The sequence below is a fragment of the Gopherus evgoodei genome, chromosome 10 (assembly GCF_007399415.2).
Source record: "Gopherus evgoodei ecotype Sinaloan lineage chromosome 10, rGopEvg1_v1.p, whole genome shotgun sequence".
Lineage (NCBI taxonomy): Eukaryota > Metazoa > Chordata > Testudines > Testudinidae > Gopherus > Gopherus evgoodei.
The window spans coordinates 79326625-79341081 of NC_044331.1; the positions used below are offsets into that span (position 1 = coordinate 79326625).

Genomic DNA, 14457 nt, shown 5'->3' on the forward strand with positions numbered 1-14457 from the left:
AAGCTGAACCCCAAGCACCTTAGCTTCGTGGGGCCCACTGTGGTGTGGGGCCCAAAGAAACTGACCGGCTTGCAACCCCCTAACTCCGCCTCTGGCTTTTAATCTACTGGATATGCAGAAAAACAGTTGCTGTGGCACAGGTGGGCCACAGCGTTTTTATAGCGTGTTGAGGGGTCTCAGAAAGAAAAAGGTTGAGAAACTCAGGCCTAGACCATCGTAGTTTTCTGCTTAGCATGCTCAGCATAAGTGACAGAGGAGGGAGCCCTGTGTGCAAGAGCTAGGGAGGGGTTGAGGACAACATTCCTGAGCCTGATGGGGTTGGGGGAGGGGAGCCCAGCAGAAAGTTGGGGGACTAAGGGGCTGATGTGTTCAAAGCAAGGCCTGTTTCTGCCAAGTGCCAACAGTCCAGCATGTGAGTCACCTCAGTGAGATAAGGAAAGCTGCACGTGCAAGCATTGGCAGGATTAGGCCAAAGTAAGAGTGGACCGACTGGGTCAGAACAAAGGTCCATCTAGCCCAGTGTCCTGTCTTCTGACAGTGGCCAATGCTGGGTGCTTCAGAGGGAATGACCAGAACTGGGCAATTATCAAAGGAGCCATCCCCCGTTGCTGTCGGCCAGTCCCAGCTTTTGGCAATCAGAGGTTTAAAAGCACTCAGAGCATGGGTCCCTGACCATATTGGCTAATGGCCACTGATGGACCTGTCTTCCATGAACTCATCTAATTCTTTTCTGAACCCAGTTACACTTGTGGCCTTCACAACATCCCCTGGCAAGGAGTTCCACAGGTTGATGGTAGGTTGCGGGAAGAAGGGCTTCCTTATGTTTGTTTTAAACCCGCTGCCTGTTCATTTCATTGGGAGACCGCTGGTTGTTGTGTTATGTGAAGGGGTAAATAACACTTCCCTGCTCGTTTTTTCCACCACACCACTGGTGATTTTCCAGCCCTGTGTCATACCCTCCCCACCCCCGTCGTCTCTCTCTAAGCTGAACAGTGCCTGTCTTTTGCATCTCCCCTCCTAAGGCAGCTGTACCTAGGATCTGGCCCAAGTGCTTCACTGCGGACTCATGGCTTATCCTGCAGGAGTGCTCTGCATCCCCACTCCGGATCGGGCCCCCCCGTGGGAGGGGAGAAAACTACATCTCCCAGGCACCCCCGCGCCCCGGCGCATGCTCCCAGCAGAAGCCGTCCGCGGAACTCCGGCCTGCTTCTCTCCCCCATTGTCTGGTTCGCTCTCCCCCGGGGTCGCTGATTGGCTCGGCCGGGCGTCGCTCAGCCCCCGCCCCGCCCCCTTCCCCTCCCCCCGCCGCATCCAGGCTGCGGGCCGGCCGGGTGCATGGGGCAGGCGAGCCCGCTGCCTGGCTGGCGTCGCAGGGAGCCCGGCGGCGAGCGCCCAGCCCGGCACCATGATGAAGTTTCGGTTCCGGAGGCAGGGGCACGACCCCCAGCGGGAGAAGCTCAAGCTGGATCTCTTCGCCTTCAACAAGGTGGGCGGCCCCGGGAGGCGGGGGGGGGGCAGACCGACCCCCCCCCCCCGCCCGTCCCAGCGGTTCCTGGGGTGCTCGGCGCTGCAGTCCGGGGCGGGGGGGTGCAGGGAGCCCGTGCAGCGCCTCAGCCAGCAGCTCCCCATCCCCTGCGGTTGGGGGGCGCTCGGGGGGCTGGCCGGGATCCGAGCCCATTGCAAAGCCAGGGCCGGGGCTGGCGGCGGCTCGCCCCGCGCTCCCGCGCCCTCTCCCCGGCTGGGGCTGGAGGGGCTGAGCCGGGCTCCGTTGTGGTGCTGTTGGCTGCGTTTGTCATCGCGTCTCTCTCTCTCCGCTTTTCCTGCAGGCCCCGGGGGGGCTGGAGTTCGTTGCAAGAGCGTTTTTCTTGCAGCGTTGCGGGGCTGAGCGTGGCGGCTTGAGACTGGGCAGGGGACGCGACTTGCCTGATTTTTCCTGTGTGCACCGCTGAATTTCGGATGCAGGGAAATACCACGTCGGTTCCAAAAGATGAGCCCCCTTTCCCCCTCCCCCAGTTGTGCATCTCTTCCCCCATCCATCCATCCCCCTTGCAAGAGTCAGGCTCTGCATGTGCCTTGCACGCTCAAGCGAAACAATAGGTGTATGTTGGACGCTCGAGGAATACTCGGTCTCCAGTAGGAGGCAGCTAGCAGACTTACAGGAACACAGGCCAGGCTGGTGCGGGCAGGGCTCGGCTAGAAACAGTTAGTTTTCACTTACTCCTGTCCTCGGACATGGTCTGGAAATAGGCGTTTTGTAGGGGAGGAAATGGAGCTGAGATGGAGCTTAGCACCTGAGTTTTTTATTCTGGTGCAGAGGCTGATAAGTGGTGTGGCTTTTGGCGGTGAAACTGCAGCGAGTTCTGACGCATCTCAGCAAAGGGGGCTTTAAAATGCCAAATTCCCTTCTGAGCTGTGTGCTCCCTTCCCCTTTGAAGGGGCAGAGCTGTGTCCCTTTGATTTATAGCCCTTTTCATCCCAGACTTTTGTCTCTCTTATTGTGCAGGCTTAATAAGCCCCCTGGGATCTTTGCATGGACCTGGTAAGTGACTGGTGGGGGGAGTGATACAGAAGGCGACCAGGGATCCCAGAAGGGTAGTGACGCTCTGTGGACAAATGCGTGCGCGCTCTCCCTGAAAATACTGACATTCTGTTCCTTCCTTTACGGCCAAACGGGACTCTGCGGTCCTTGGCCTCCTGGCCACAAACACATTTTATGAGGCAGCCAGAAGCCGCCTTGGTAGAAATGCTGTAAATGTGGCTGCACTTTTGTTTTCGCATCTCTCACTGGGTCTCTTTAGGGGCTCCCCAAGCTCTCTGATTTGGGAAGTGGAGGGATGCCCCTCCCTTGTGCTGCACCCCCCTGCACTTCCGATCAGCACCCCCTCGGCACAGCTGTGTGGTCTGGGTTTTTTGTTTGTTTTTTTTAAATGAAGTTAAATAAAATCTCCCCACTTGCTTGGAGTCCATCCTGAATGAGCACGTCAAAGGTTGATGCTTTTTCCGTCCTGCCACTTGCACACTAAAGGAAGGGAGATCAGTTCCACCTTATCGCTTGTTTAGCTTGGAAGCGAATGCGGCATGATCCTGCTGCAGGAGCCTTACTTGCTTTGTGCAAACATCCTTGCTCATGGCTTGACAGGCTGTGGGATACTTGAAGGAAGAATGCCTGCTGCTATACTGCTGTGGAGTTGTAGGTCACACCTGGGAGCTCTGACCTGATGGGCTGGTCTACACTGCGGGGGATATCGATCTAAGATAAGCAACTTTAGCTCCGTGAATAGTGTAGCTGAAGTCAAAGTATCTTAGATCGATTTACCGCAGGTCCTGCCGGCGCGGGATCGACGTCCGCGGCTCCCCGTGTCGACTCTGCTACCGCCGCTCGCTCCGGTGGAGTTCCGGAGTTGACGGGAACGTGTTTGGGGATCGATATATTGCATCTAGATGAGACGCGATATAGCGATCCCCGAAAAATCAATACCTGAAGACTTTGTCTGGCCGTCTCTTCCCAGCCTTGCTCTGTTCCCTAGTGCTTGTCCTTCGGTGTCTCCTGGATTGCAGTAATACTGGAGCAGAGAGCAGGGCCCCACTGTGCAATCCCGGCCCCAGAGAGCTGGCAGGGCGAGTGGAAAGGGGAAGCCAGTGGAAAGGTGATGACTTGCCCACTGGCACGCAGCAGGTCAGTGGCTGAGTTGGGGAATAGAACCCAGGATCCGAGTCCCAGTCCAGTGCTCTGTCCACCTCCCATGGGCCTCGGAGCTCTTGTGTGTTGTCTGTATGTTTCACAGGACTCCCAGTTGCCCCATAATGGAGGTAGAGCTGGACTTTAGTGGGGATGATTTTTCCTTGGAAAGCTCATAGTGGATCTGAAATGGGGATAAAACACCCCTGTCTTGGGGCTCATCCTGTCAGATTGTGGAGGTTTTGCCCACCATCTCTCGTGGTGTTAATTTGTTCCCAAAGCGAAGCTGTAACTTACCTAATGAAATAGGGGATGTGAGAAAACAAGCTCTGGGGACCCACAAATGGTGAGGCTTGGGTGCCTAAATGGCCTGGCCAGGCCAGGCCTGCCCCCCTTTGTGCTTGGTGGTCCCACACTTCCCGTGTCAGGCTGTGTGGCTGTGCTGCTCGCTTAGCACACTAGTGCTGTATGTGAATTTAGGCAGCTTTGGAGAGGTAGCTCAAGAACAGCCTGCTTGGGGAATTTCTAAAGCCAGCAGTGGCTAGGGCTCCTAGTCCAGGATTCAAAGGGGGGTAGTGATGCAGACGTCTTCCAAATCAGCCAGCTGTGTGTTTTGGACTTGGGAATGTTACTAGCACTTGAGTCCTGTAGCCAATTTACTGGCTGTTCCTGTCTTTGCTAAAGCTCCCTCATTATGTAGGTCTCCCCAGTGGGGCTGGGGCCAAAGCCCTGAAGGATTCTTGGTCTTGTGCTACCTTTGATCTGCAATGGATTTCCCATTGATGTGAAATAGGAAAAATGAGCTGTGTGTGGAGTCTTTTAAGTCTGCATATGAAATGTACAGTGACTGTGATCGCATAATCTCCTCCTCTAGCTGCGCTAGGGAATTAGACAGTCTTCCATTAATCTCCTGAGCAGGAAGAACGGACCACTCCCCCAGCAACTAACTACGTTTGATAGGATTGGCACACAGCTCCCGGTTCTGGGACATCGTCTGGATATCTCTGGTAACTGGTGGGGCGCCAGGCTCGGAACCTCCCGATCTCTTCTGCAGCCTGCCAGAAGCAGTTTCCTTTGCTACCTTCACCTCCGCAGGCAGCTGTGCTTTCCGATGACTAGCCTGCCCCCAGAGGAGCAAAATGCTGGATGCCCATTGACTTGCAATTGGGTTTTCCATCTGCCTTGAATGAAGGATCTGGAGGGAGCGGTGGTAAACAGCAGCTCGGGAAGGAGGCAAAGCTCCACTTTGCGTGATGCTCTGGAATGTGGGGATGTCTCTTAATGGCCAGGAGCATGGCTATCAATGAGACAAGCGTAGTTGATCTGGGGTGGGCATAGCCAGCATTATAACTGGCAGGCCCATTGTGTTCCGCGTTCAATACGGGGAGCGTGACCATGAAGCTGAGCGTGGTCTGAACCGATAGTGACTCCTGTTGTGGTGCTTCATGCTGACAGTTGTGAGCAAATACTGGTTTTATCCATTCCTGTTAGCATAACAAGACTTAATGGGCTGTATGCCTGGAGCTAGCTATAGAATTCCGATGCCAGCAGGCAGCGAACGAAGCTGGTATAGATTCAGATTTCATAAACAGATGCACAATGGCCATCTCTCGTGCACTGGCTGTGGTAGCTCTTGGATTTGCAAGGGAGTGGGTTAGATCTGGCAGAGACACTGGCAGATCATCGTGATCAGGGATGGAATAGTAACCGATTGCTTTAGACGCTGCATTGTCCATGTCAGAAATGGGTCAGCCCAGCCTCTCTGCCTCTGTAGACCTGGGGATAGTTTTGTCTGCAACTGAAAGCCAGTCTGGCCTGGATACCTGTCCCAATCGCACAGCAATCTCCCTAAAGGGTAGCCTCGGCTAAAGAAGCCAGGAAATGCTGTGGGTCAGATGCAGGGCAGAGCTGTGTACAAGAAGCTCTGTGGCCAGTGCAGTTGGTCTCTTGGTGGTAACTGCCTTCATATCCAGGGCTTGATCCCATGAGGTAGGATTTCTCTCCATCCCAACTGAAGCATAGGCAAGGGCTCTGTACCTCGCAGGACTGGGATCTGAATTATTCACGTGATGGTCTGTGATGTGCTGAACTTTGACCAGTCTTTTAGGGTATAGATGTCTACATCGTCTGTGCATGGAGCCCTGTTAGTCACCTCCCCAAGCAGGTTAAGCGACAAACCCTAGGGGGTCACTTCATGGTGAGGGTTTTGAACTGGATCTCACTGGATTAAGGGCTGTGAAATCCTGACTGAGAGTTACAACCTCCAGATCTGTCCCTCATTCAGGCTGTCTCCTTCCTGAGGCTCCTTGCGAGTTCTGGACTTAAAAAGGGAAGAAGGACTGTCAGCGTTGGCAATGGTTCCTCTAAGGACTGGGTCAGAGCATTCCAGAGAAAGGCCTGGACTGATCAATGCTTGCAGACATCTGCAAAGGAATCCAGATGGCTCTGAGGCCAAGCTCGGGCACCCATCCTAAACCGTTTGGACAATCAGTGAGCTTATATCATCCCCTCCCGCAGCCCTGACATCAATTTATGTTTACAGAACCTTTGTATTCACAGTCAGGCTGCAGATGGGAGTAATTCCAACTCTGCCCTGGAGCAGCTGCGCCAGTGCTGACCCCAAAGTGCAAGCAAGGGCGTGAACAGGGCTGCACTGGAAGAGCTACGTGAGGTTTACTCTCACTTGGAATTGAGGTGAATGCCAGTTTGCTCAGTTGGAGCAAACCCAGGTGCTGTGCTTTGGGGTCAGCATTGGGGTTGCTGGCCACGAGTGCCTAGATTAGGGTTCTTGCAAAATGCAAACTAGACGTGAGCGCTCTCGCTTTTCTAGCCCTTGCCGCTGTTCTTGCACTTTTAAAGGGTTGGAAATGGAGCTGGGTGAAACTTTTCAGTCAAATAGCTTATGTGCCCCAAAATGCTCAGGGCAGCCAAAGCCATTTGTGATTTTGGTGAATAGTTTTGGCTGAATTTAAAAAAAGAAAATCACAACAGCTGATTTTGACACTTTGCAAGCCAAGCGTTTAACTTTTCATGCTGAAACGTATTTAAAAAGGGGATTAGATTGGTTTGATTTTTTTAAAGGGTAAACATGGTGGGTTTTTGGGGGTCAAACAAAACATTTAGCTCAACCCCAAACAGTTTTTATTTTGGTGAAAAAAACAAACATTCCAGGTTGGGTTTGACCCAAAGGAAAACTTTGCTCGGTTCTGCCACCCAACTGAAAAATCAGTTTGCTCGCATCTAGCTGGGAGGCCGAATGTGGCTTTCTCTGTGGAAAGTGCAGGGCACAGAGACATTTGTTCAGTTTGAGTAAGGACAGGTCTACACTACAAATATCCAGCCGTGTAGCTGCGCTGCTGTAGCACTTAATGCCACCCCCGCGAGAGGTAGTAGCTGTGTTGGTGGGAGAAGCTCTCCCATCGACATAGCACTGTCCATACTGGTGCTGGGCGGCCGAATGCAGCCTGCTCTGTGAAACTGGAGGGTAAAGAGACGGTCCTTCAATTTGAGTAACTTGTCTTCCTCTGTCAAGTCAGAGATGAGTATAAATGAATAGTCTAGTTGGGAGCACGTGTGGCTGATAACTTATTGTGGCCCCACCACATGTTGGACCCCAGCCGGCCCCGTCCACGGTGAATAGAATAGCACTGCACTATGTCGTAGTGCTTATCAGTAGATCTCGAAGCGCTTGACGGAAGTAAGTCTCACCTCCCTTTTCCAGAGGTCTGCTCGCTGCCTTGGGTGGCTGGTGGAAGCAGATGGCTAAATCCTTCCTAGCCAGGGCTAAGGCGGGCCACTGATTTGGTCCCATTCCACGTGCAGACTGAAGTGCGGTCTCAACCCAAGCTCTGAACAGACCGTTGTAGTGCACCGGCCCTATGTAGTGTGGCCATGTGGCCTGCCCATGCTATAGGCAGGCCTCTGTAATCGCTGACACGGGACCTGATCCTGCGGACGGTTCCAGTCATAGCACTTATTGCCTGGCTAGTCTCACTCAGGAGGAGCATTTTCAGGAATTGAGTATATGATTTTTATCTTTGTGTTAAACCAGATACATTCAAGGCCGTTACAAGCTGCAGGGGTGGGGGAGTGTGGTGCAGTTCTTGCTTTGAGTCCCTAGGCAGTTCTGTCTAGTGCTGGGAGGCATGCCGGGGAAAGCAAGGTTGTTCTGAGGGGCTTTCTGTGGATGCAGGACTTGCATGTGTTGGGGTCTCTGCACTGCAGCAGGAACTTGTTAAGGAGCGGCTCTGAACCGCATTCTGCTCCGCTAAGCACTTCGGGGTAGGATCGTCCACCTGACTTCTATTAAGACTTTTTTTCCCTCCTTCTCAGCTTGCTTGAAATCTGATTTGTGTCTGCTGTAACCAGGCCCAGAGCTTGCGTTCGAGAAGGCGGCCTCTGCGTGCCAGATACAGCTCTTGGGAATGTCGTCTGGCGAGGGAGGGGATGTGCTGTAATATGGGCTTGGGTCGTACAGAATAGCTCGTTAAGCTGTCGCTCCGATGAGGAATTTGAAAGCTCTCTGTGGATTTAGTGGCAGAAGGAAGATGTTAAGGAGGGGTAATAGTGGAGGCTTGTAGCAGGATTAATGCACTAACCTTTCACCCTGGAGACCTGTCAGTTAACAAGTAAAATGCGTTGCCTCTAAATCTGATCCCTAGAGGTCACCGACTCTCTCTCATTGCATAACTCAGGCAGCCCGTGCACGAGACCTAGCACTGGAGTGGCAGGTACCTCTGATAGCCATTCCACTGGCACCGATGGCTCCTTGATGGCACTGTCATGCACCATGTCTGTGGCTCTCCACTTCCTCTTATTCACTGTCTCTGAGGAGTGGAGAGTTGTCTGACTACAGACCTCTTCCAACACCAGATGGAGGTTGGGGGGTGGGCCCCTGATCACTGGGGAGAAGAGCAACTCGCGGGCAATGACAGATCCTGATTCCAGCGGTAGGACCAGTGCTCTTCCCAAATAAGCTGTGTTTCTGCACGGCCCAGTTGCTAAACTTTTAGCCTTGTCAAAACACAAGACTTACTCATTCCCCTCGGGGTGCTTGACAGCTCCCTGAAATCTGTAACTCACCAGAGCTTTGGCTCAGTAAATCTGGGGAGGGAGTTGGTGGCACTGGGTGTCTCTCAGTGTGTAGTATCTGGGGGGAGCTTGTAGATCCTCTAGCTTGTCATTCATGAGAAGGGAACTCATCTCCCTCCCATCACACCTATTGATCTGCTTTGGTCCTTCTTGTTGCCCCAGGTCATGTTCATGGCCATGCTCCCCCAAAGTCATGAATGACTTTAATCTGACTCCCCAGTGTTGTTCCATCACATGGGGATGAGGAGCAAGTGACTTGGAGCCCTATAGCTATTTTTTGGTGTATTCTTGAAGCTATATTCTGGATGGCTCAAGCAGCAATGGTGCTTACTCTAAAGGAGGGCTGACTATGGGGAACTAGCTCCTGGGCCCTTTTTCCCACTAAATGGCAACAGAATGAAAAGGATTGGCATGACTCTGAGGTGGCCTCTCATCCTGGGGCACTTGCTAGTCTAGAGAATGGTGCGTGGGTTATGGAGGAAGGAATGTCTCAAGGCTGAGTGATGGCCACTTGTAAATGGGTGCTTTAAAGGGATCTGTTGCGGTTCAGGGCTCCTTGTCTCTTCCTCTCCGTTCTGGTTCTGAAGGAGTGTTTAAAAAAACATGAGAATGGCCCTACTGGGTCAGACCAAGGGTCCATCTAGCCCAGTATCCTGTCTGCTGACAGTGGCCAATGCCAGGTGTCCCAGACGGAATGAACAGAACAGGTAATCATCAAGTGATCCATCCCCTGTCGCACATTCCCAGCTTCTGGCAAACAGAGGCTGGGGACACCATCCCTGCCCATCCTGGCTAATAGCCATTGATGGATCTAACCTCCATGAATTTATCTAGTTCTTTTTTGAATCCTGTTATGGTCTTGGCCTTCAGAACATCCTCTGGCAAGGAGTTCCACTGGTTGACTGTGTGTTGTGTGAAGAAATACTTTCTTTGCTAGTTTTAAACCTGCTGCCTATTAATTTCATTTGGTGACCCCTAGTTCGTGTGTTATGAGAAGTAGTAATCAACACTTCCTTATTTACTTTCTCTACACCAGTCATGATTTTATAGACCTCAATCATATCTCCCCTTAACCGTCTCTTTTCCAAGGGGAGATATGATTGTTCAGGCCACTTATGAATGTCTGAAGGTCCTCTCTCAAAATAACCCATCTCCAGTGCAGCTAGAAATGAAGTGCCTTGTTTTCAAGATGGGTAACTCCTGACCAGAAGAATGCACTGCGTCTTGTCCAAGTGGGGCCTGGTGGTGGCAGCAGCCCTGTGCCAAGATTCTGCTTTGTCAGTCGTTGGCTGTAAAAGTGACCACAAAGAACGGTTCGAGAGCAGAGCTAGGCAGAGGAACGCAAACTGGAATGCAACCAAACAAGAGGACATAGTTCCTGCCCTGAAAGGCTTTGTATGAAACCAGACAAGGGGAGTGGGGGAGGCCAGGCTAATTACAGGCATGATGCCCCCACTGATTCCTGCTGTAATATTTGGAGTAGTTTATAATCAGGCAGTCCTTGGACGTTGTGGTGACAAGTACAGTGCGAACTGGATCTGCTTGAGCAGGATGGGCCCATGAGCTTTGGTAAGCTGCCTCCCAGAGTCGTCATAGATTATCCTGGTGCTTCGGTATTCTCCAGATGTGTAAAGTGCTTGAATATTCAGCTCTCTGGGTGGTTGTCCGTAAGCTCCCTAGAAAGATGCACGAAGTATTGTTCCCTTGGTTCAGTGTTGCTTCCGTTAGTGGCTCGATGGCCAACTGAAGCAGTGTTTTTCAACGATGGATCGGTGCTGGTCCCTGAGCTCTCCCTGACACAGTTGAGGAGGGCAGCAAACTGGTCCCTGGTATCAAAAAGGTTGAGAAAAACGGAACGAGAGGACTGTTTGCAAGCTGGCTGACAGCACAGGAAATCTGACCACTGGCCCTCTGAAAATGACAAATCCTTGGCCAGATGGGAATGGCCAGCCGGGCGGGGACAATCCCAACCACTTGCTCGGCCTCGACAAATTCTTTATTAATTTGAATGTTCATAGTTCCTCCCATTGGAAGGCTTCAAAGTATTCTAGCCTCCCCCAGGTGAGGAAACCCCATCGCCGCTCAAAGGGCCAAACAGATCCACACGCCCTCCTCAGGTCGTGTACAGATCTGTGGCAGGGCCAAGAATTTAATCTAGCAGCCCTGTGTCCTGCCTTGATGTCTGAATTCAATACCAGATGCAGCTGATATTCCCTCCCTATCATATTGTTCCTCTGGCTGGAGAGGGGGAGGAGCCATCTGGGTAGCTGCACCTGAACTCCCCTTCCAAATAGGCCAGGCTAGGAATCTGGTGTCTGTAGGAAAATGGGGAAAGAGCTAATTAATTAGCTTTGTAAGGAATCCTGCAGCTGGACTGCTTCCTGGGTTCCTAGTTGTCCTGGGACAGTGATTGATCTGATATTTGAGTAATTAAACCAGGGTGAGACATGCAGCTGGATGGCTGTTAAACAACTGTGCACCTGCAATACCTACCTCTTTTTGGAAAGGTTTCCACACACCAATTAAGTGAGAACACCAGTGCAAGGGAAGAGCTCTGAGCAGCTGGAGCCTGAGATAAAAATAAAATGTGTTTGCTGCTGATGGCTTGGAAGAAACCAAATCTTCAGCTCCCAGTGGGAAAACCGGAGGAGGAGGTTTGAGAGGTGAGAGCTGGGGGAAACATAAAATGGCAGATGGCTAATGTCAGTGAGTGCGTGGTAGGGGACAACATGCTAATCTGCTGCTCATTGTAGCACAAGAGAAACGTGAGGAAGTGCTATATGCATCTGCAGTATGTCCTGCTTTCAGCTGAAAGGGAAGGGTTGTCTCCTGGCCAGGCCTGGCAGGTTGATCATCTGGGAATACTCTATGGGAGGAGTGGCCCCATTCCGGCTCTTACACGTAGGGGCAGCCAGGGGGCTCCACTCTGCATGCTGCCCCCACCCCAAGCACCACCCCTGCAGCTCCCATTGGCTGGGAACTGTGGCCAATGGGAGCTGCAGGGACAGTGCCTGTGGACAGGATAGTGCACAGAGCTGCCTGGCCGTGCCTCCACATAGGAGCTGTAGTGGGGGATGGGACATGTTGCAACTTCTGGGAGCTGTTTGAGGTAAGCACCGCCTGGAGCCTAAACCCCTGAGCCTCCTCCCAACCCCCCTGCCCCAGCCCTGATCCCCCGCCCACCCTCCAAACCCCTCAATCCCAGCCCGGAGCACCCTCCTGCACCTCAAACCCCTCATCCCCAGCCCCACTCTCACCCACAGCCTGCACCCCCCCATCCCAATTTTGTGTGCATTCATGGCCTGCCATACAACTTCTATACCCAGATGTGGCCATTGAACCAAAAAGTTTTCCCATCCCTGCTCTATGCAGTGATGTGTCTTAGGGGCTTATATGATCCCCAGTCCCATAATATCTGAGCGCCTTGCAGTCTTTCATGCATCTCTCCTTGCATGTAGGGAAATATTAATGACCATTATATAGGTGGTGCACAGACTAAGTGACTTGCCCAAGGTTGTACAGGAAGTCTGTAGCAGAGCAAGGAATTAAACCTGGGTCTCCTGGGGCCTAACTACTGTGTTCCGTTCCCCTCTTGGGGAGTGGGAGGTGAAGCCTCCAGTTACAGAGAGAACTCCATACCTGTTTTATTTCAGCGGTGATATCCTTTTGTGGACTCAGGAGATCCCGTAGCCCTTGATGTAGGAGATATGTGACTGTTTCCCCTCCATTCACCTCTTGCAACTGTGCAGTGTCTTGTCAGTAACAAAGAATTTCCCTGTGAAAGGAACTTGGGAGAGCTGGGTTGAATTCCTGGCGCTCATGCTGACCTATGACCTTGGCGCTGTTCCCAACCTAGACCGTGGGTGACGATTCCCCTGTGAGAGCGGGTGTTGAAGACTGTAAATGTCACTCGCTACGTGTGAGAAGCTTGGTGGTGATGTCATACGCTGGCTGTCTCCAGCCCAGATATTGGAGCGCCTCTGCTGGCAAAACAGCCCAGTAGTTAAAGCAAAGACTCTCCTGGCTCAGCCACTTACTTTGAGACCTTTGGCAAGTCACTCAGCCTCTCTTTGGTGTATCCGCACTTACAGAATGGAGACCTACATCCCAGAGGGGCTGGAGGCAAACTGGTAGCTGCAAAGCACTAGAGGCCCTTGGATGGAAGATGCAGAGGGAGTGTGGTTAGTACAGTGCCCTGGGGCGGAAGGGTGGGTCGGCTTGCTCTGGTCTAGCTCTAAGGAGCCTGCATTCCAAACCCTTGCTTCATACTCAGTGACGACTCTGGCTTGCGGAGGATACAACTCCTGTCCCCTTCTTCCTCCCATGGGCTGTGTCTTCAGTCTGTGGGATGGCACTAGGGACAGTGGGTGCAGTACTGGCTCTGAGCAGTAGCAACCATGTTAACAGCCAACGCTACCTGCTGCTGAATCTGTTTTCCTTGGTCTCATCCATGCAGTCACCAGGCCCTGCCCTGCTTAGCTTAAGAAATCTGACCGGCCAGGGTGGCATGACGGCAGGGAGCCGAGCTGTCAGGCTTGGCAACGGTGTGTCCTGCAGGAAGGGTAACATTGGCACCCAAGTCTTTCGAAGCTATCTGATTGCTGTCTTTCAGGGTGGGAGAGAGGATACCCATGTCTTGCTCCCCGGATCACCTTTGCCTGACGGCTGTTCACTGGAACTCTCCATTTGAAAATATGGCAAACTTTAGTTCTGGTCCCAGCCCTGTTCCCAAGAGCATTGTGGTGGTATCGTATCCAGTGCATCCTCAAGTGCAAGGTGTCCCCCTGTCCAGCGTGCGAAGCCTCTGCTGGGAGACAGTCCCCAAACCTGGTCTTCATCAGACTAGAGCTTTGTGGTGTTCCCATGGCATTTCAGAGTCTTTCCACTAACTTTTTGTGTAATGCTGTTTCAGAATATCCCACAAGTAAAGAGAGCTGTTGGTCGAAATGCCAGAGTAGGCCCAGCAGCCACTAGCAAATCAGCGTTTTTACGATTCGTACTTACCATGACCAGATCCCGAGTCTGGTCTGTGTTGCTGCTTTGCAGAGTAACCACATGGGGCCACGATTTCAGGAGGGCCTTATTTGGTGGTGCTGCAGTTGGTGTCTGTGCAGTGCGTGGTCTTCAGAACAAGTCGTATGTTTCAGATGAAGCTGATCACTGATTTCTCAATTTTTGCCACGCCATCCTCTTACTGGCTTCTGGCAAACTTCTCCCACTACTTTTTGAGCTGTCTTGTTACAATCTGATCGTATATTTAAAAATTTAGTTGTCCTTGGACTGTAAGTTTACCAAAAAACCATTTTTTTTCTGGCCTTTCTTTTGCACAAGAGCATCCTTAGTCTGGTCCTCATCTAACTCCCTGTTACGTACTGTTGGAGAAAACACTTTTGTGTTAAAAGGGGCACTTGAAACACCTGTCACCCACAGCAGCCATGAGGAAGCAGGTGGTTAAGATCTGCTAAGTCCAGTGGTTCTCAAACTTTGGTACTGGTGATCCCTTTCACATAGCAAGCCACTGAGTGCGACGACCCCCCTCCCCAATAAATTAAAAACGCTTTAAGATATATTTAACACTATTATAAATGCTGAAGGCAAAGCAGGGTTTGGGGTGGAGGCTGATAGGTTGCAACCCACCCCATGTAATAACCTCATGACCCCCCCCCGCGAGGAGTCCCGGCCTCCAG

At 52.1% G+C, this 14457-nt stretch overlaps 1 protein-coding gene across 3 annotated transcripts in view; it reads left to right on the top strand.

The window, feature by feature from the left end:
• The first annotated feature begins 1327 nt into the window (after positions 1–1327).
• LLGL1 (LLGL scribble cell polarity complex component 1) overlaps positions 1328–14457 on the top strand; it is a 64219-nt gene continuing 51089 nt past the window's right edge. For all 3 annotated transcript variants that reach the window (XM_030576926.1, XM_030576928.1, XM_030576929.1), the window contains exon 1: positions 1328–1486. In XM_030576926.1, coding sequence (XP_030432786.1) covers positions 1406–1486 — 81 coding nt within the window. In that variant the 5' untranslated portion in view covers positions 1328–1405. The remainder of the gene's footprint in view (positions 1487–14457) is intronic.